The sequence below is a fragment of the Mobula hypostoma genome, chromosome 25 (genome assembly GCF_963921235.1).
Source record: "Mobula hypostoma chromosome 25, sMobHyp1.1, whole genome shotgun sequence".
In the NCBI taxonomy this organism is placed as follows: domain Eukaryota; kingdom Metazoa; phylum Chordata; class Chondrichthyes; order Myliobatiformes; family Myliobatidae; genus Mobula; species Mobula hypostoma.
In genome coordinates this window covers 31,657,354-31,680,428 of record NC_086121.1, presented here as the reverse complement: position 1 = coordinate 31,680,428, position 23,075 = coordinate 31,657,354, and the positions used below count along the sequence as shown (strand labels likewise).

The 23,075-nt window shown below is 40.1% G+C and overlaps 1 protein-coding gene across 1 annotated transcript; it reads left to right on the top strand.

The window, feature by feature from the left end:
* Positions 1 to 4,173: 4,173 nt before the first annotated feature.
* Positions 4,174 to 22,820, top strand: LOC134337679 (proproteinase E-like). The gene is made up of 8 exons (XM_063032871.1): positions 4,174 to 4,210; positions 5,378 to 5,463; positions 10,379 to 10,476; positions 12,996 to 13,124; positions 15,732 to 15,868; positions 17,135 to 17,277; positions 20,504 to 20,656; positions 22,752 to 22,820. The coding sequence occupies exons 1-8, from the start codon at positions 4,174 to 4,176 to the stop codon at positions 22,767 to 22,769; spliced, it is 801 nt and encodes a 266-aa protein (XP_062888941.1). The 3' UTR covers positions 22,770 to 22,820.
* Positions 22,821 to 23,075: the final 255 nt, after the last annotated feature.

Sequence of the window (23,075 nt, the reverse complement as noted above, 5' to 3'; positions counted from 1 at the left end):
TAAGGAGAAAGTGCTTGGGAAGTTGAAGAGTCTGAAGGTAGATAAGTTATCTGGACCAAATTGACTACGTCCCAGGATTCTGAAAGAGGTAGCTGAAGAAATTGTCGAGGCATTAGTAATAATCTTTCAAGAACGACTAGAATCTGGAATGGTTTCAAAGAATTAGAACACTGAAAATATCACTCCACTCTTCAAGAAGGAAATTATAGGCCAGTTAGCCCAACTTCAGTTGTTGGAAGGATGTTGCAGTCTATTATTAATTATGAGGTTTTGGGGTACTTAGAGGCACATGACAAAATAGGTCAATGGTTTCCTTAAGGAGGAATCTTGCCTGAGAAGTTTGTTGGAATTCTTTGAGGAAATAACAGGCAAGATAGACAAAGGAGAGTCAGTGGATGTTGTTTATTTGGATTTTCAGAAAGCCCTTGACAAGGTATCGCACATGAGGCTGCTTAACAAGATGACAGCCCATGATATTATAGGATAGAAGACCGGCTAACGTCTTCTAAAAAGCAAAGAATGACACGAAAGGGGTCTTTTCTGATTGGCTATTGGTGACTAATGGTACTTTTGCAGTGGTTGTATTGGGACCACTTCTTTTCACATTATTTGGCAATGATTTGGTTGAAAGAATTGATGGCTTTGTGGCCAAGCCTGTGAATGATAAGAAGATAGGTGGAGGGTTAGGTTGTGTTGAGGAAGCAGGGAGTCTACAGAAGGACCTGGTCATATTGGGAGAATGGGCAAAGAAGTGGCAGATAGAATGTAGTGTATGATTGTGCACTTTGTGAGGAGGAATAAAGCCTTCGATTATTTTCAAAATGAAGATAAAATACAAAAATCCAAGGTGCAAACAGACTTGGGGGTCCTCGTGCAGGATTCGCTAAAGTTTAACCTGCAGGTTGAGTCAGTGGAAAGGAAGGCAAATACAATGTTAGCATTCATTTTGAGGAGACTGGAATATAAAGGCAAGGATGTAATGTGAGGCTTTATAAGGCATTGGTCAGAACACACTTGGAGTATTGTCCCCTTATCTAAGAAAAGATGTGCTGGCAATGGAGAGAGTCCAGAGGAGGTTCACAAAAATTATCCCAGAAATGTAAGGGTTAACATATGAGGAGCATTTGATCGCTTTAGACCTGTATTAACCGGAGTTAGAAGAATGAGGAGGAATTTCATTAAAACCTATCGAATATAGAAAGGCCCGGATAGAGTGGATGTGAAGAGGATGTTTCCTATAGTGGGGGATTCTAGGACCATAAGGCATTGCATCATAATAGAGGGGTGTATATATTTAGAACAGAGATGAGGAGAAGTTCCTTTAGCCAGAGGGTGGTGAATCTGAAATTCATTGCCACAGATGGCTGTGTAGGCCAAGACACTGGGTATATTTAAGATGGAGGTTGATAGGATTCTTGATTAATAAGAGAGTCAAAGGTTACAAGGATAAGGCAGGAAAGTGGAGTTGAGAGGTATAATAAATCAGCCATGATGGAATGATGGACCAGACTTGATGGGCTGAATGGCTTAATTCTTCTCCTATGTTTTATGGTCTTATGGTTTTAATACTAGAAATCTTTCACACTCACTCACAACATGAAACTCTATGGCAGCTCCCTATGGACTTAGGAAATAGCTGGAACACTGAATTCAATCAGAGGGTCTCCATCAGCTGAACATTGGCACAGATGGAGTGGAACCTCCTGCAGAATAAAGCAGGTTGATCTGAGAGTGCAGAGAGCTTACATGGTGCAGTCAACCATGGGGAAGTGTTCAGATCTAACTCCAGCAATTGCTCATCCAGATATTTATTTAGTTAGTGTTTAGCTATTTGGAGATACAGTACAGAACAGGTGTTTCTATCCCAACGAGCCATACCACTCAGCAATCAACCTATTTAACACTATCCTAGCCACAGGACAATTTACAGTGACCAATTAAACTGCGAACTGTTACATCTTTGGACTGTGGGAGGAAACCCACAAGGTCACAAGGAGAACGTTCAAACTCCTTACTCTGGGCACCGGTATTGAACTCTGAACCCCGACCCTCTGAGCTGTAATAGTGTTGGGCCGTGACATGGGTCATTACATACATCATTACATACCACATCACTACATACACTGCCCCTCCCTATGTACAGTATTTGGCTGCAGGTGGAGAGGGACATTCCGAAAAACACCTGTAATGGATCCCTGGGAAGATTTAGAGATATATAAATGTTGACAACGGCAGTCATTTCAAAGCCTTTGGTGATGGACAGTCAGAGGTTCTATTAGGCAGGCTGGTTCCCAGAGCGTGTTGCCACTGCTTTCCTCCTCTCTGTCGACACCTGTTGATTGCCTGTGAGTGATGAAAGCAGAGTAGGAGACATTGTCGATATGAACTTTAGAAAGGCATTGAACGAGGTCCCATATGGCAGGTTGATCCAGAAGGTTAAAGCACTTGGGATCCAATGCAAGGGGGCTAATTGGATCCAACATTGGCTCAGTGATAGGAAGCAGAAGGTAACGGTGAAGGGATGCTTGTCTGATCAGAATTCTGTGATAATGGCGCACTGCAGCGATGTTCCAGAGATACGTGTATTAAGTTCAGTGCCCACTGTAAATTGCCTAAGAAGTGTTGGCGGACCATGGGAAGTATAAATTAGGACTAGTGTTTGAGTGTAGATACTTGATGGTTGACACAACCCCAATGATCTCAGTGACCCGTTTCAACACTGCATGACTGAGCCTACCTAGCTTTTTCTTCAAGCTTTGATTTCAATGACAACACCTAGAAAACACAGGCACATTCATTACATTGAAGTTTTGGGGCAATTCACTGATATCCAAATTTCAATCACTAACCCACCAGAAGTGAACTGGATATTGCTGACTCAAGTTGCCATATTTAACTGCACCATCCCCTTCCCCTAGGCAGACCCATGGCCTCGACTTTGTTAAATATCCCCTTTGTTACTTTCCATCAGGATTTAAAACATGAATTTAAAGCTGAAGAGGCTTACTCAGAAACATTTGGCTTATTGGACTCATGGCCTCCACACATTGTTAACCCAGTTATCAAATCCTTCCATCCATTGAGATGGCCACGAGCTTCTGTGAAAGCTCCCATGAATTAAATAGTTACATTAACAACTCCATTATCATCAAAAAACTTTTCCATTGGATGGTGACCAGACTCATTTTATTTGGGTAAGTAGAAGTAGCTGACATGTTGATACAGGTCTTTGATAAATTGCTATGGCAGGTGTATTCCATTGCTTTTCATCCCATATTTTTCTCTTTCCTTGGGAATATTGCAGTCTCTCTGCACATTTATTTGATTTTGCTGTATACTTTAGATAGGAGTTCTTTTATCATTACATAATGCAATCTTGGTGTAAAAGGAAAACCTTGATGAGGGATTTTCAGTGTAACACTTATGATTACATTTGGAATCCATCATCATTTGGACTTGAGTTGTTTCTGACCACCATGCACGTTATCAGCATACGGCAGATGCATACTCACTTCTGAGTGAGCAAACTAGAAAAACAAGTCAATGCAAATTGTGTGGGAGATCTGTACTATAGTTGATTTCTTGCCTTCTACATTATGTTTAGATCCATTCTCCCTTCTTGTGTATGCAAAGCAATCTGATCTTGGAAGAAGGAGTATGGCTTATATCCAAATGTTGGTTATCTGGATTATGTCCCAAAATACAGACACTGCCTTTGGAACTCTGCTTCTGCAAAGTATCTATATCTTCTAGAGAAAAACTGGAAGAAAGTAGAGGTCTGGAATTAAAAGAACAATAACTATCCTCACTACAATTTCAAATTAGTTTTTACAAAGATCATGCCTGTCTTTAACATGTTTTAAACTTCAGAGTTAAAACCAATTATTGGAGCGATATGAACAAGATACGGCAGGTATTCTTTCCATGGTTTGGTTCATCCTTCATCCCTCAGTGAAAGAAAGAAAGCATCTTGTTCAGTTTTATACAGTAAACAAAGTGGCACAACCTTGGTGCTGATCTGAAGTGACAGATGTCAACTGTTAGCATGATTAAATACATCACTTCAGAGTTAAGTTTGTTTTAATAATCCAGAAAAGTAATGATTGACCTTGAATTGCCCAGGTTGATATAAAATGCCTTCAGTTCATTTGTTGCCTGTGACTAACGACGGAAATGAAAGCCCTCCTTGTCCTCCTGTTTGTGGCTGGCGGTAAGTTAACTGCTGCTTAAATTAGTATATCATCTGCACATAATCATTCTATCTAATTCAGTGTTAAATAGGAAGCCGAATCTCCCCTTAGTCACAATCCTGGGCCCTTCCCGTTGTTCAAGGCTACTTATAGCTCAGCTGAATTTGACATTGGAGTGAGACAATAAAATAGCTGGTGTGGGAATGGCCAATACCACAATAGTTCCAGATATTCCTGTATTTGTTACCACAAATTAACAACCAGAACTAGAATAATTATTCCTCTGGGCTGGATCATTAAAGGATTTTTTTTTCTAGTTCTGGTTGTTAAGTCACTGCTCTGGAATCAGTTAGTACTTGGTTAGATGCTCTCAAAGTGAGTTGCGTGAAATGACCTTCAATATTAATGAATTGACACAACCAGCCTCCCAGCACTATCAACCTGTCTTCAGTCCTGGCCTCCAGTGCAATCCATGTGGATTTTGTGCCTTCTCTCTGTGACCGCGTGGTTTTCCCTCAGGTGCGTTGGTTTCGTCCCACATCATGAAGTGTTCCAGGTTCATTGGTTTCTTGGCCATTGTAATTTTCCCCTCACATACATATGCGTGGTAGACTCTAGGGCAGGGGGTTCCCAACCTTTATTTAATCTCTGGCCTCCTATCATTAACTGAGGGCTCTGTGGGCCCTAGGTTCGGACACCTGTTCTAGGGGAAGTAGAGGGGGATGTGGGGAGAATGAAATGGAGCTAGTGTATATGGGTGCTTGATGGTTGGCGTGCATTTGTTTGAATGATAGCACCTATTTCTGTTCCCTGTCATTCTGTGATTCTGTGAAACGAGGAAGACTAAAATGCATATCCTGGAGTTTTTGTTCTATTTTACTGGTTCTTTACTCAGGATTCTCTCAACATTGATGGTAAGGTGGTAAAATATTATGGAGCTTTCAAGGATAAACTATATTTAGCTTGTCTCAAGCTGATCATTCTTTTATGCTAACTGAATTTGTTAGCATTAGAAGTTAATCTCCCTCTCCCTACAAAAGTGTCCTTTCCTCTTAGGAATATTTTCAATAAAAATATGGAGCTATTTTAAGTGCCTTGAATAATTCTTAAGGTCCAGTCACTACCATTCAAATAGAAATGCAGTTCACTGTGCCAGGTATTAACAGGATAAACTTATGTCTTTTCAGCCAATGCCTGTGGAAGTCCCAGCTATCCAGCATACAGCAGGGTAGTCAATGGGATTGAAGCAAGACCATACAGCTGGCCCTGGCAGGTGAGTTAATGAGGAATGCATTATAGATAGAAAAATATAAGAATAATCCTCATGGGCCGGCTGGTGGCGCAATGACATCAGCACCGGACCTGGGAGCAGAGGTTCCTGGGTTCGAAACCAGTCAGGTCCGCTCCCGAGTACGCTTTCCATCCGTGCCGGGTTGCGTGTCGAGATCGCAACTTGACCTGGTAAAACAAAGGGAAAATACTGCAAAAATGTCTGTGTGAGGAATGGCACCCACACAGTCTGTCTCTCTCGTTCCGCGCCTTGTCAAAAGCCATGAAAAAGACATCGTCACTGACACACTCACGCACACGCACAGACGCGCACAGACAGACCCGCACGCACACAGGCACATGCAAAAAAAGAAGAATAATCTTCACCTTGCTTAGGGCCTGCCAGCAGATATATTAGCTTATCTTCAGCTGCATGCTAAATACATGAACTAGCATTGACTGTACGTTGTCTATCAAAGTCATACAGCATAGAGACTATAGCCTTCACCCCACCATGGACACGTTGACCATTAAGAACTCATCTATACTAATGCCAAGCTTACGAATTGGAATTAACGCATGCATGTAACTACATAATGAATTTTGTGCAAGGCACCAAGGGTAAATTCCACCTTATTACCCAGTCTATGGGCACACAGAGAGGTTCTCAACTGGGCCACCTGAACTCACCTGGAACAGCAGTCTAAGGATTTCAACTGCTCTTATTTGCCCTGACTCAGAAAGCGAATGAGAATCATCTATGGTTGTCATTATCCTAGAAAACTGTTTTTTTTTTCTGATGTGCAACAGTTAAGTTACTCACTCAGTGAACACTTCATTAGGCACACCTGTACGCCTGCTCATTAATGCAAATATCAGCCAATCACGTGGCAGCAACTCAAGACTTAAAGCACGCAGACACGGTCAAGAGGTCCAGTTGCTGTTCAGTCCAAACATCAGAAAAGGGAAGAAATGTGAACTAAGTGACTTTGACTGTGAAATGATCATTGGTGCCAGTTCGAGTAACTCAGAAACTGCTGGTCTCCTGGGACTTTTCTTGCACAACATTCTCCAAAGTTTACAGAGAGTGGTGTGAAAAACAAAAGAACCATCCGGAGAGGGGAAGTTCTGTGGGCAAAAACGTGCTGATAATGACAGAGGTCAGAAGAGAGTGGCCAGACTGGTTCAATCTGACAGGAAGGTGACAGTAATTCGGATGACCACGTGTTACAAAAGTGGTGTTGCACAGCATCTCGGAATGCACAATTTGCCAAACCTTGAAGTGGTTGGGCTTCAGCAGCAGAGGACCACGAACATACTCGCCTAATAAAGTGGCCATGATTGTAGCGCAAGGCTAATTTATTAGTGATGCCAGAAAAGGATTTGTAACGGCGTCAAAAGAGTTATTTAAGTGCAGTTGTTGTTGTTAATGTCCACCCAATTAGGCAGGTGCATTAGATATATTTAAGAAGTATGTGGACAAGTATATAAATAACAAGGGTTTAGGGGATATGAATCAAGTGCTAGGAAATGGGTTTTGCTTGAAATTACATTTCAGCTGGAATGGACAAGTAAGAGCTGACGAATATTTTCCTGTGCTGTACAATGCTGTGACTCTAATTAGGCAGACCTCCCAAACTTACTACCTAAAAAGAATGAAGTTCTGGCCAAAGTTCCAGAGAAAATAGGAGCAGGTGTAACCTTCTCAGTTCCCCATTCAATGTGATCACAGCTGATCTACGCTGATCGCAAGACCTCTTCTCTGTCGATGCTTCTTGGCCTCAGGTCCTCAACCATTCGAAGATTTATCCATCTCATCCTTAAATACATCCAAGAATCAAGCCTCTGCCACCCTCAGGGGGGCAGAGAATTCAGAGATTTAAAGAGCTGCAAAGGTCCATGCATGCCAGAATCTTCAGGACTGAAGAAGCAGAGAAGCCAAGGAAAAATACTGTTTAGGTTGCAGATAATAACAGGAAGAAACAGGTTTAATCATACCCTGCTACAGGAAGACCCTGTGTTTAAGTCCTGATTAGATTTAGTCGACTTTCAATTTTACCAAATGCTGTATTGAATATGGGAATAAAAGAAGAGACGGTGAGAAGTGAACAGATGCATTGCTTGGAACTCGGTCCACAGCTGTGCCTGCTGTTAAACAGTGAGAAAAGAGGACGCATTCAATGTGAGCACCACAGTAGCGTGACACGATTGCATCTCGGGACATTCCAGGGGTCAGAGTTCAATTCCAGTGCGGTTCTGAAAGGAATCTCTGTATGTCCACCCTGTGGAATGCGTGGGTCTTCTCTCACAGTCCAAAGATGTACCGGATAAGTTAACTGGTCATTGTAAATTGCTCCATGATTAGGTTAGGGCGAATCGGGTTTGTTGGGGGTTGCTGGGGCAGCATGGCTTGAAGGGACAGAAGGGCCGACTCCACACTGTATCACTAAATAAATAAATATACACATCCTGGTGACTGATCTCTATTGCTGTGCTGGAGATACAGAAACTGTTGAAAATACTCCCCTATTTAAATAGAATCATCAGAAAGAGAAAAGGCGTTAATACTAACAGCTTTTATCAGAAGCGGAGAAAGTGATGAAACAAATTTTTGGAAGCTGTGTAAATGGGAATAAGAGAAATAACAACAAGGAAAGGTTTTAATTGTAGAACATTTTAAATGATGATGACAAAGAAGATTGGCAATAGAATAACAAGAAAAAAATGCTGTTCAAAGGGAATTTTCAAGGGGAATATTATTCAGTCAGAATCCTGCGATAAAAAGTCACTTATATAAATATGAAGTGTGCATTAGTTAGAATGGCAAACATTTGTAGAAAAAAAACAATAATTACTCTGTACATTTCACTGAGAAATAAAAACTTCATGATTAAATGACAGTAAATAAAGGGTTTAAAGATCATATGAGATTGAGAGAAAAGGTTTATGACATTGCCCAAAGAAATCACAAGCCAGGGTTTATAGAAGACAGCAGTGATTAACCAAATATTTGGAAAAAAAGAAAAGAAAGGGTAAGTTTTGTAAGTATTGTATTACCCTGTAATAAGAAATATATAAAATGTATAAATTTTACAGTAATATAACAAAGATGGGGAATAACTTCACTGTGTAAGTTAAGGAGAAACAGAAATGGTGCTGAGGTACTTAAGATAATTAAAATCACTAAAGAGAAGCTGCTGGAGAAATTAAAACCAGACAAATTCCCTGGACCTGATAGACAGCCTCCACCTTGAGGTCTATATCAGTTGGCTGCATACACAATAGTTGAAAGAGGAATGAAAGATGGATCTCTCGATAAGGTCCCCTACCATCTGGGCCATGCCCTCTTCTCTTTGCTGCCACAGGCAGGTTTCAGGAGTCTAAAGACTTCATGTTGTGTAAGCTATGCATGATTTGCATTAATTTAAGTGTACAGTATTATTAATATTTGTGCACTGGGTGAACGTCCAAGTTGGCGTGGTCTTTCGTTGATTCTATTATGGTTATTATTCTACTGTGGTTTTATTGAGTATGCCCACAAGAAAATAAATCTCAGGGTTGTACTTTGATAATAAATTTACTTTGAACTTTGAATGTATCTGATGTTTGACATGCTTGTAATATACTGTGCTACTGCAGTTGCAAAGGGCTTACTTGCAGAGTTTATTTATATCCTGCATACTGTATGTAGGCCCCTGAGAATCAGCTTAAACTTGAACTTGAGTTCGTGATGATCTCTAACCAAAAAAAAATGCCGATTCTGAAAGTATCCTTGCTAGTTGGAAGGTAACATTTCCCAAAGGGGGATAGACAAAGTGGTGAACTAGTTAACTGGATATGGACGCGTTAACTCTGCAATCAAAGACACATGATATGAATAAACTGAGAAGCATTTTGGACAAATCTAATAAAGTCATTTTGAGGCTATAACTATAGCAGAGCGGATAAAGATTTTCAAGAAGAATTTGATAATGTACCACATAAATGTTTGTTATGTGAAAGTAGATGTCTTAGGGTTGGGGTAAATTATAATCATGATCAAAGATTAAATTTATTATCAAAGTACATATATGTCACCATATACCACCCTGACAATCATTTTCTTATTGACATACTCAGTAAATCTATAGAATAGTAACTATAACAGGATCAACAAACGATCAACCAGAGTGCACGAGACAACAAACCATGCAAATGCAAATATATATAAATAGCAATAAGTAACAATAACATGAGATAATAAGATAAAGAGTCCTTAAAGTGACATCAATGGTTGTAGGAACATTTCAATAATGGAGCAAGTGAGTGTAGTTATCCTCTTTTATTCAAGAACCTGGTGGTTGAGGGGCCGTAACTGTTCGTGAACCTGGTGGTGCCAGTCCCGAGGCTCTTGTACATTGGAGATCTCTGATGACGAATGCGTAGAACATAAAGGACAAAATAGTTGGAAAGAAATGGCGTTTGTGAAATTGACAAATCGTTTCATATAATAGTAAAATTCCAAAGTACGTATCTGAACATAGTGTAGCTCAAGGCTGAGTCTGCTGTAAATTAGGTAGCAGAAAAGATTTGTGATTAAACAGGAGAATATATTTGAGACACAGGATAAGCCACAACCTGCATGAGTTGCAGAAACAGCTCAAAGAACCATAAAGTCTGTCACATATCTGCTTCTTATGTGCTAATTGGATTAACAAATCCTTGTCTGAAATGATTGAACTTAGTACAGTGGCTGAAGACTGTTGTGTGCCTAATGAAAAGAAGAGGTGCTGTTCATTAGTCTGAAGGAATAGCACACTGCTTATATTCCATATTTCCAGTGTTTGACATATTTTGCTTTTGTATCGATCAGTATGCTATATTTCCTTGCTCCCTCTGTTTCTCTCTTTTTAAGATAACGTTCTCTGATTTGTTGCTAGGTCTCCTTGCAAGTGAATCGAGGAAGCTATTATTCCCATACCTGTGGCGGAAGCCTCATTGACAGTAACTGGGTAGTAACAGCAGGCCATTGCATCCAGTAAGTCTTTATTCTGCAAGAAAGAAACATTGCTGCCAGTAGAGACTTTACATAAAGCCGTAGACAGACAGCATGGAAACCACCCTTCCGCCTCATCAGGATTATCCTGACCATTAAGTAAACACTAATCCATTTTATCCTCCACACACTCCCGTCAACACCCCCAAATCCTACCACTCACGGATACACTTGGAGCTATTTGCTGTGCCCTAATAACTCACCATCCCACGCATTTCTAGGATGAGAGGAAACCAGAGCAGTCAATCAGAATATGTATATTACTTGTACAGTCTGATTTGTAGGATTGCTTTTATAAATATATTTATTGTGTTTTTTGGATTTTTTTATTGTGTCCTTCAGAACCTGGTTTAATATCACTGCCATATGTTGTAAAATCTGTTGTTTCCTGGCAGCAGTACATTGCAATACACAATAATAAAAACTGTAAATTGCAGTGTGTGTGTATATATATATATGGTTAAATTAAATCAGTAGTCTGAAAAGAGAAAAAGAAAAGTAATGTGGTAGGGTTCATGGGTTAATGTCCATTCAAAACTCAAAGGTGAAGAAGCTGTTCCTCAGTCGCTGAGTGTGTGCTTTAAGGCTTCTGTATCTCCTTCCTGATGGTAACAATGAAAAAAGAGCATGTCCTGGGTGCTGGGCGTCTATAATGATGGATGCCTCCATTTTGAGGCATCACTCCTTGAAGACGTCCTGGGGAAGCTAGTGCCCATGATGGAGCTGAGTGAGTTTACAACCTTCTGCAGCTTATTTTGATTCTGTGCAGTGCCCCCTCCCACCATGTCAGTTAGAATGCTCTCCATCGCACATCTGTAGAAATTTGCAAGTGTCTTTGGTGACGTACTAAATCTCTTCAAACTTCTAATGAGATATTGCCACTGCCGTGCCTTCTTTGTAACTGCATCAATATGCTGGGCCTAGGATAGATCCTCAGGGATGTTGACAACCCGGAGCTTGAAATTAGTCGTCCTTTCCATTTCTGATCCCTCGATGAGCACTGGTGCGTGTTCCCTCGTCTGTCCCTTTCTTTATGCATGTCGTGCTTTTTATATTGCATCAAATTCAGAGTAGCAATCATTTTGTTCTCCTTTACACCTGAATAATGACAATAAACAATCTTGAATCTTGAACTTGAGCAAACCCATGTGGCCACAGGGAGAACTTACATACTCGACACTCACAACTTTGAAAGTTAGATGAGAACTTGGGTCGTTGGAGGTGTGAGGCTGCAGCTCTGTATCACCCAAATGTTGCTGTTCTAGCAGCTTATTTCGTTTACCTAGTTTTATACGGTGCCTAGATTAACTCCTCCGTTGAAAAGGAAGTAAAAAAAATACAAATTTGTCAAGTGTTGGTAACTTAATGAGCAATATAGATTTCTAATCTTGAGGATAGCTCTTTCCACACTTCTGTGCAGTGTTGTGTGTCTTCAGAACTTCATATTGTAAATTGGCTTATTTGAAATCTGCTGTCCCCAATTTCATATATGTTGTGAAATTCAAATGAACTGCAGTTGTTGGAAATTTAGGATAAAAACAGAAAACAGTGGAAACACAGAGCGAGTCAAGCAGTATCTGTGGAAAGAGAAACAGAATTAATATTTAGGGTCTGAGATGAAGAACACTGGAGTGTTAATGCAGCTTCTCTTTGCACAGATACCTAACTGACTGATTGGCTTAGTTTCTCCAACCGTTTTTCTTTCTTTTCAAATCTTTTTATTGTTATATAAAGGAAAAATAACATGAGTACATCAAAGTAACAACACTTACAATGCCTCAAAAAAGAACATTTTCTTAAAGATTGAAAAAAAATTTTGTGACAACAAAAAAACCCTACTAAGCAGAGAAGAGAGGGAAAAAAAAGAACCCATTAGGTGTACAACCCCAGAGTCATGCGTCATACAAAAAGCTTCTAAAAATAAACATCAAACCGCCAGCAAGAAAAGAAAATATACTAAAAGAATTTACAATTAGATCGTGGAAAAATTATATCAATTAACTCAAATGGTAATAACGAGCAAATGAGCCCCATCTTTTCTCAAAATCAAATAAAGGTTCAAAGGTTCGACTTCTAATTTTCTCCAAACTAAGACATAGCATCACTTGAGAGAACCATTGTGACAAAGTGGGAGCTGATGTGTCTTTCCACTTCAACAAAATGGCCCTCCTAGCTATCATTGTAACAAATGCAATAACATGTTGGTCAGACACAGAAATACCATGAATATTTTGAGGAACTATTCCAAAGAGCACAGTTAATTTATTAGGTTGTAAATTAATTTTAAGTTCTTTAGAAATTGTTGAGAAAACCGACTTCCAGAACTGTTCCAATATAGAACAAGACCAAAACATATGTGTCAGTGTAGCTATCTCAGTTTTACATCTATCACCCAACTGTTTTTATTTATGATGTTCTACTGAATGTCAAGGATCAGAAGCACACTTTTATCTGTAACGCAAGGTTCCTTACACAGTATTTATAATTCATCGTCTCCAAAGCTCAGGCCGTGCTTATCGGGTGGTGCTTGGTGAGTTCGACAGGGGTACGGAAGAAGGTCCGGAACAGACTATTTATGCAGCAGAGATCTTTGTTCACCCTCAATGGAACCCCAGCTGCCTGTCCTGTGGGTAAGGTGTTAACACTGTCCTTTCTTTCTGTCTGCATTAATTGTCAAAGTGACTTGCAGTTTTAACACTTGCACAAATCAAAGGTACTCTAATTGGGAGTGGAGGCCAGGGAATTAACTCTGCTCATGGAGTTGGCAACTTTCTGAATTGAGTCCATCAGATCCTGGAATGATGAGTTCCCATTCTTAACTCACAAATGATTCATGGCCTGCTGACTCACAGGCCTCTGCTCCAACACATACTGGTTTCAATTTACACTGAGGCACATGAAACATATATCCAAGAGTGGCAGCACGCTATTTACACGTTGAGACTACATAAGCTCAACGTTGCAGATTGTATATGAAATGGTTACGTTGCTCAGGAAGCAAACACGCCCGACAGAATCACAGTACGCATACACATACAGATACAAAGAAAATGACTGATGCTGAAAAATGTGAAGCTACTGACTTGGTTCACTGAACAGAAACACAGAATATTTGTTCATTGGTGAGAGATCAAATAGCGTTGATGTTGAAAGGGACATAGTACACGTACACAAACCTGCAGGGTCACTAGCCCTGGACAATGGTGCCGAGGCAGAGGACAAGCCTTGAACATGATAAACGATGGCTCAAGCTGGAAGAGCAGCAAAGCACACTCCTGCTCCTATTTCTTATTTTCTTCTGAATAAATATGCAAAAATTGCAATGCAAGTTCTTAAATAATGTCTCTCCTGCCTGGACCTTTCTCCCAAACTTTTAGTATATGGTAACATATACATACTTTGACAATAAATTTATCAAAGTACACTTTTTAGTTATTTCCAACGGCTTCAGATCAAAGTGATCTCCACGTTCGGCACAACAGCTTTAAAAAAGAAACTTTGGCCTTTTGCGGTGCAAGATTTGTATGTTTATGTACCTGGCCAAATTTCCGCCAGGAGTATCGTGTTTTTGACACTCAAGTATTTAGTTTTCATTCCCCAAATTTGGTGCAGACTTGAGAGTTTGGGATCGAAAATGTCTTTTAACGAATCTGAAGTGAACTACTATCCTCATTGTCAAACATGTAATGCCTTCAGAGTGCATTGGGACAAAGGTTTACTTACAAGACCGTATATTGTTTAGATGTTACAAGCACAGCTCTTGAAATAAAATTGAAGACTACAGACTGGATGTGGAAAATGTTGCATTATTGAGAAGCAGACTGAACATATAACTAACAACAGAAAATCTGCAGATACTGAAAATCCAAGTAAGACACACAATTTGCTGGAGGAACTCAGCAGGCCAAGCAGCATCTGTGTGTGTTACTTGAACATATAACTGCTGACCAGTCAGGTCATTGAAGAAGCCCAAAGAGAGAAGTATGTTCCATGCTTAGAGATACATTAAGTGAGTCATGCAAACATGGTCTTTAGGTGCAGCAGGCTATCAAGAAGGCAAATGGAATATTGGCCTTCATTGCTAGAGGGATTGCTAAAGCAGGGAGGTTGTGCTATAACTGTATAGGGTACTGGTGAGGCTGCATCTGGAGTACTGCCTGCATTTCTGGTCCCTTTACTTGGAGAAGGATATACTGGTTTTGGAGGTGGTGCAAAGAAGATTCACCAGGTTGATTCCAGAGATGAGGGGGTTAGACAATGAGGAGAGATTGAGTTGCCTGAAACTGTACTCATTGGAATTCAGAAGAATGAGAGGGGATCTTATAGAAACATATAAAATTATGAAAGGGATAGATAAGATAGAGGCAGGAAAGTTGTTTCCACTGGTAGGTGAGACTAGAACTAGGGGACATAGCCTCAAGATTTGGGGAGTAGATTTAGGACAGAGATGAGGAGGAACTGCTTTTCCCAGAGAGTGGTGAATCTGTAGAATTCTCTGCCCAATGAAGTAGTGGAGGTTGCCTCAGTAAATATATTAAACACAAGGTTGGATAGATTTTTGCATAGTGGGGGAATTAAGGGTTGTGGGGAAAAGGCAGAAAGGTGAAAATGAGTCCATGGCCAGATCAGCCATGATCTTATTGAATGGAGGAGCAGGCTTGACAGGCCAGATGGCCTACTCCTGCCCCTATTTCTTATGTTCTTATATAGCAGTCAAAGTATATTTGTTATCAAAGTACGTATATGTTACAACATTGAGATTCATTTTCTTGCATGCATTTACAGAAAAATAAAGAAATACAACAGAATTTATGAAAAACTGTACATAAACAAAGACTAACAAACATTCTGGAAAGTGAGCCTGTAGGCTGTGGAATCAGTTCAAAGTTGTGCTGAGTGAAGTTATCCACGCTCGTTCAACCATCTGATGGTAACAGGGTAAGACCTGTTCCTGAACATGGTGGTGTGGGACCTAATGCTTCTGTACCTCCCACCCAGTGGCAGGAGCGAGAAGAGAGCATGGCCTGGAAGGTGTGGTCCTTATTGATGGGTGCTGCTTACTTGTGGCAGCAAACCATGGACATACGTTCAATGGTGGGGAGGGCTTTGCCTGTGATGGACTGCTGTATCCAACAATTTCACAGAGCAGCTAACATTGAAGTTCACTTTAAATCAAGTGTACAGATGATAAACTAAAGTTTGTTACCTGCCTGCTTTCTGAAACATTATTCCTTTAGGAATGACATTGCTCTGATCAAACTTACAACACCTGCCGTACTGAATGACAAAGTCAAGACGGCCTGCATTCCTCCAGCTGGTTACATATTTGAGAATAACCATCCCTGCTACGTGACTGGATGGGGAAGACTCTACAGTAAGTAGTCCATGCTGCAGTTCATGGTCCTTTTCTGGTAGGAAGAGTTCCTTCCACCAAAATCATGGATCTTTCCTTTGGCAGTTGTATTGACTTACTTGGTGAACAATGATAGCCGATTGGATCTAAAAGACTGTGACTTCCATGCCATAAATGTTACTGCTATATTTAATGTTGTTGCATTTTCCTGAGGGCTATTATATTCCAATTTTTGTTTTTCCTATTCATTTGTATTCTTTCACCATTGCTGACTTCTGCCATATTGCCCTGGACTTTGCCTGAAATCAAAAGAGTTATCGACATCTCGCTAAAAGGATGCCTTCTCCAGGGTAGACCTATTCCCAGTGTCTGTAACCCACCAACCAGCAACTGCTCCCTTTACAAGATCAGCTAAAACTCACACTGTCAAAGGAATTAAGGGCTTGAAAGTTATTCACTGATTGTTCTTATTCAGTTCAGTACTAAGGCTGATAGATTAACCTCCAGGGAAGACCTTCTACAAGTTTAATTTATTATGTATATTTTCAAAAAGTCAAGCTTACACTTAGATGCATGTATACACAGGTGGAATGAATATCTTAATGCAGCATCACAGGGATGTAAAATCATATAAGCAGCTTTCACAAGAAAAAATTGCATTAAATATAAATTTTACCGCAATTTTACAAGAAAAACACAATTTGAACAAAAAATAGTGATCAAAATAGTCACAGTGTTGCTAAACTGTAGTGATTAGGGTTGGGCTGGTTAGAAGGAACTGGCTGAAGGGAAATAGCTGTGGTGTGTACCTCCTGCCCAACGTTAACTGCAAGAAGGTGGCATGGCCCGTGATTGTGGTGATCTTTGATGATGGACGTTGCCTTCTTGAGGCAGCATCTCCTGTAGATACTACGGATAGAGGGGGATGAATGTACTTGTGATGTACTGGAATGAGCCCACTGCGCTATGTCTTCAAAAGTCAGTCGATTTCAGGAGAGGTCAGAGGGCAAGATGCCAGAAGACAGTTTATTTTAGTTAATATCAGCTTATATTAGTTTATATTAAACCGAATTCATTATTATCGTTGGACATTAAATTAAGGGAATCATTGGTATAAGTGTAGGATAATATTCTGAAATTGAAGTGGCCTACCTTTTGTGAAGAAAAGTATTTCTCCCACCTTATGAAATACCTGTAAAGTCTAACCAGTGGGCTGTGAGAATTGCTAGTCCTTACATATTCTGTTTCTTCCTATGAGTGCATGCTTACTCATATCTACCTTCACAGCTGGTGGCCCACTTCCAGAAAAGTTGCAACAAGCCCTACTGCCAATTGTTGACCATCAGACATGCGAGCAGAGAGACTGGTGGGGGAGCAGTGTGAGAACTACCATGGTTTGCGCTGGAGGATATGAGAAGTCTGGATGTAATGTATGTCATTTCTGCACACTTCAATTTTAAATACTTGGTGTTTCAGAGGATATGACAAGCAGATCTGGGGAAACTGATCATTCGTAAATTTTAAATTTTAGATCTGCATTCTTATTGAAGTGTGGAAGGCCCTTCAGGGAGATCTGCGGGGAAGATGACGAGAGGTTTTAACTAATAGAATAATCTTGAAAGAGAGGACATAGTTTCAAAACAAGGGGGTGGTTATCTAAGCCTGACAAGGATAAAAGCTCCTTCCTACAGTGGATGGTGAATCTCTGGAATTCTACCCTGGAGGGTTGTCGAGGTTTGATCACTGGAGTATTTAAAGTTCAAAGTTCAAAATAAATTTATTATCAAAGTACATATATGTCACGATATACAACCCTGAGATTCATTCAAGGAGGTGATAGGAATATTTCTCAAAGAATGTGAAAGAGAAGGCGAGGAGATGAGGCCTGCAGTAGGTCAGCCAGAATCATTCCAAATATGGGGCACAGTTGATATGCTAGACAGTTTACCCCGGTCCTATTTTCTTGTGCTCTTCTCATGCTGTGGTTTCAGTTTGTGGAGAGTACTTTTTACCTTTTGAATGAACAGATTATGGGCTCAATCACAATCAAAGCAGATGACTCTAATTTTAAAGCCATGCTGCTACGTCTTTGGGAATAGTTATTAAACACAGGCCCTGTTACTACTAGGATTTGGGCCTAAAATGTGCCCCTAATGTGATATTAAACAAATTGAATTGACAAGGTATAGAAGGCTCGTGAATGGCATTTATTGATCATAGTTGTCTGATGGGCCAGTTTCTGTGTTGCATGACTCTTTGACTTCATGTGCCTTGGCTTATCTTGATCTGTATAAATTGATTATAATAAATAATCTGATCATTTGCCATTGATATTTATGGGATTGTGCTCCCTATTTGGCTCCCATGTTTCTTGCACCTCATGAGTGACTACACCTTAATGGTACCCAATTGACAAATATTGCATTGACATTGTTAATGTATCTGTGATGAGAGAGTTGCATTCACCTGAGGCACAAGCCAGTGAAATGAGGAGATCCACTAACACTGCTGAGGGTTCTTTATTAGTCATCCAGAGATGCCATTTTTTCCCATTACTGGCAAACATCCATGCTATTTCATAGTCATAGTCATAGTCATACTTTATTGATCCCGGGGGAAATTGGTTTTCATTACAGTTGCACCGTAAATAATAAATAGTAATAAAACCACAAATAGTTAAATAGTAATATGTAAATTATTTATGCAGAAAATAAGTCCAGGACCAGCCTATTGGCTCAGGGTGTCTGACCCTCCAAGGGAGGAGTTGTAAAGTTTGATGGCCACAGGCAGGAATGACTTCCTATGACGCTCTGTGTTGCATCTCGGTGGAATGAGTCTCTGGCTGAATGTACTCCTCTGCCCAACCAATACATTATGTAGTGGATGGGAGACATTGTCCAAGATGGCATGCAACTTGGATAGCATCCTCTTTTCAGACACCACCGTCAGAGAGTCCAGTTCCATCCCCACATCATCACTGCCCTTACGAATGAGTTTGTTGATTCTGTTGGTGTCTGCTACCCTCAGCCTGCTACCCCAGCACACAACAGCAAACATGATAGCACTGGCCACCACAGAATCGTAGAACATCCTCAACATCGTCCAGCAGATGTTAAAGGACCTCAGTCTCCTCAGGAAATAGAGACGGCTCTGACCCTTCTTGTAGACAGCCTCAGTGTTCTTTGACCAGTCCAGTTTATTGTCAATTCGTATCCTCAGGTATTTGTAATCTTGGAATTTTGGATCTCATGAAAATCAACATGTTGTTCTTTGATTTTAAAAAAGCACACTTTCATCAATGGCTCTTTATTGACTACAGCTCAGCTCAATACCATCATCCCCTCAAAACTAATCAATAAGCTTCAAGACATTGGCCTCAATACCTCCTTGTGCATTGGATCCTTGATTGTGTCACTTGCAGACCCCAGTCTGTTCGGATTGGCAGCAACATCTTCTCCACGATCTCCATCAGCACAGGTGCACCACAAGGCTGTGTGCTTAGCCTCCTGCTCGACCCACTTTACACTCATGATTGTGTGGCTCAGCACAGCTCCAATGTCATATTCAAGTTTGCTGATGACCCCACTGTCATAGGCCAAATCAAAGGTGGTGATGAATCAAAATATAGAAGGGAGATTGAAAATTGGGCTGAGTGCTGCCATAACAACAACCTCTTACTCAAAGTCAGCAAGACTAAGGAGCTGATTATTGACTTCAGGAGAAGGAAAACAGAGGTCCATGAGCCTGTTCTCATCGGCGGACCAGAGGTGGCGAGGGTCAGCAACTTTAAATGTCCCGGTGTTACTATTTCAGAGGACCTGTCCTGGGCCCAGCACGTAAGTGTAATTATGGAGAAAGCACAGCAGCGCATCTACCTCCTTAGGAGTTTGCAGAGATTTGGCATGCCATCTAAAACTTTGACAAACTTCTATAGATGTGCAGTGGAGAGTATATCAACTGGCTGCATTGTAGCCTGGTATGGAAATACCAATGCTCTTGAATGGAAAATCCTACAGAAAGTAGTGGATACCACCTGTCCATAATGGGGTAAAGCCATTGAACACTTCGACATGAAACGCTGTCACTGGAAAACAGCATCCATCAGCAGGGACCCGCAACACCCAAGACATGCTTTCTTCTCACTGCTGCCATCAGGAAGAAGGTATAGAAGTCTTGGGACTCACATCACCAGGTTCCGGAACAGGAACTTCTCAGGCTCTTGAAATAAAGGGAATAACTTCACTCAACATCACTTGCACCATCACTGAAATGTTCCCACAATGAATGGACTCACTTCCAAGGACTCTTCATCTCACGTTCTTTATATTTACTGCTTATTTATTTTTTTTTTTTTCTTTAATTTGTATTTGCACAGTTTGTTGCCTTCTGCACTCTGACTGAATGTTCATGTTGGACGGTCTTTCATTGATTCTGTTATGGTTATTATTCCATAGATTTATTGAATATGCCCACAAGAAAATTAATCTCACAGTTGTATATGGTGACATATACATACTTTAATAATAAATTTACTTTGAGCTTTGAACACTGTGTATAATACCGGGATTTACACAGCCTTATCGTGCTTTGATTCAGGCTATGATTTTAGCTATTATACTTAATATTGCTACTGGCTAAACTTTTTTTTTAATTTAGGGAGATTCTGGAGGTCCTTTGAACTGTGAAGGTCCTGATGGATTTTGGTATGTTTATGGTGTAGTCAGCTTTGGGTCAGGTAGAGGCTGCAACACCCCTCAGAAACCAACTGTCTTCACCCGCATATCAGCTTTCAACTCTTGGATATATTCAGTAAGTAACACAGAGACAAAAGTAATGTGTTTGCCTTGTTTTACATTTGTGGACATTCCTTTATTTCAGCCAACTATGGCCCGGATCTTGCACTGACTTTCAGTCACTGAAAATGTTATTGGCTGCATTGATTAATGGCAAGGAATAAAAGAGGAGACAAGTTGAACAAGTGCATCCTAAATAAATATTTTAACATTTTATGTTGGCACCTAGTTATTGCCAAATGTCTTCAAAATCTGGAGTCTTGACAACAATGTTTAGGGATACTAAAGAGTGCAGAACCATTCGAACAGTTTCATGCTTCTAAGAAATAAAAGTCAAATAAGTACATCTCCTATATTGCCAAGAAATCAGAAAATACTTAATAAGAAAAGCTATGAAACAGGAACTGCTTATCATTTAGAATGTTATTTTTGTTGACTATTGTCTACTGATCTAGAATAGGCAACTTAATACATAACCCTTAGTTAGTCAAAGCTTGCACTTTATTGTCTTTGTACAAAAAACAACGTAAACCCCCAGGCCAACAACTTAAAATATGAATTCTACTATTTCATTTGTACCAATACTCACTTAAACCACTTTTCTAATTTATAACACTGAAATAGAGATCTCCTATTGGCCTTTCTTCTACAGGCCCCGGCATGAGGGAGTTTTTCCTTGCAATGGTTAATCTTCAGAGTTCTTGCCCCTTTGCATTTGAAGCTCTTTACTTTTAAACACTTCTTATCAGTTCACTTCTTGCATTTCATTTTTGTTGGCTTTAGGTCATCTGACTAACCTATGTCACCTTCACATTGGATGTAGTCCAGGGGCTTCACAACTTTGTACCTTAGGTGATTTTTTTTTTTGTTCTATCCAACTCTGCTTCAATCCAGTCCAACCAGTTCACCCAGACACTGGGAGATAATGAGATGAATTCTGCAAACCTGCCATTGTACACAATACACAGTTTTCTGAGGATGATCTCGGGTTTAGCAGACCAATAGCAGAACCTCCTTGTGCCTATGTTCAATTGATCTGATTAAGATATCCCAGAGCGAGAATCAGTTCATCAAACAGTTCACAAAATGGAGGTTACAGAGAAGCTTCACAAAATGGCAGCCTCCACTCCTTCAAGTACATGGCAAGAACAAAAGCATTTGGTTTGTCTTCTTCCACTGTCTTTGACCCTCTTCAGTTCAATGTTGTCTTCCATATTTTAATTCCTTCATGGGCAACGATTTTGTGTTGTTTTCTTTTTGTGAAGCTGAATTCACTATGGAATGTATTTTAATTCATTCTCATGTATTTGTTATACATTTCTGTTAAAGAAATTAACTTAGGAGTTTAGACATTTAAAGGGATCTGATGTTTTCATCGTTTTCCACTTGTGAAACTGTGAAAGAGATTATGTAATTAACAGAATGGGTGATTTCTTCTAGTCAACAACAATAGTTTGTCTAGATTATCTTGATAATTCTTAAAATCACCCAGCTCATCTTTGGGAAGGGTCTAAGATACAAGTGGTGAAGAATTCAATTAATGTGAAACAGAATCCCGAAAGCCACATTGATGATAGCACTCCATTCCAGGAAGCTGGTTTACACATCTGGACCAATCTGGAGAGCATTATGGTGAACACTTTAATGAATGAGTAGAACAGAGGTTCTGAATAGTTATTTCTGCTAAGCGTTGTGACTGTGGAGAGCTGGTATTGGTCTAAGGTAGATATTAGTCTATAGTATCTAGATTGGATTATGTGTAGAAACATTCGCTGACATTTATACTGGTCTCTCTAATTCAGAACTTCGTTGAATTCAAGAATGTAGAGATGATTACTTCTGCCAGCTGACACACCTACATTTAACACAAGTGCGATTTTGATGAATTTATTCCCATGAATTCTTTTCACGTGGATAATGAGAGAAATGAAAGGACAGGAAGGGACAGGGAATTCAGCTTTTAACAATATGGGCTGCCAGCTTCAGCTGCGTTATGATCGAAGCTCAGCATAGGTAAAACCAGAGATCTTTGGTCTTGCAAACTGCTATCTTGAGTATGTCCTCCCTGTTTTATTGTTCCTAATATTTCTTCCTTTGCATTTTATTTTCAGGTAATGGGTAATAATTGAAAGGCCAGACAACAATATTTCAACATCTCCCTATCAGTGAAATGAATAAACCATTCTAATAGGCAAAGAACCTGACCGCTGTGGTTATATTGTTCCTGGAAAATACCTTGTCACATCCACAATGCCACCTTCATGATTCTGAGAAGTTTGCTTCAACCTAGTACAAATAAAAATACTGCTGAAAACACTGACCAAGTCACACGGCTTCTGCTGAAGTTTCAATATGAAACATTAGTTCTGTTTCTCGTTTCGCTGATGCTGCCTGACCTGCTGAGCATTTCCAGCACGTGCATTCTTTTCTCAGAT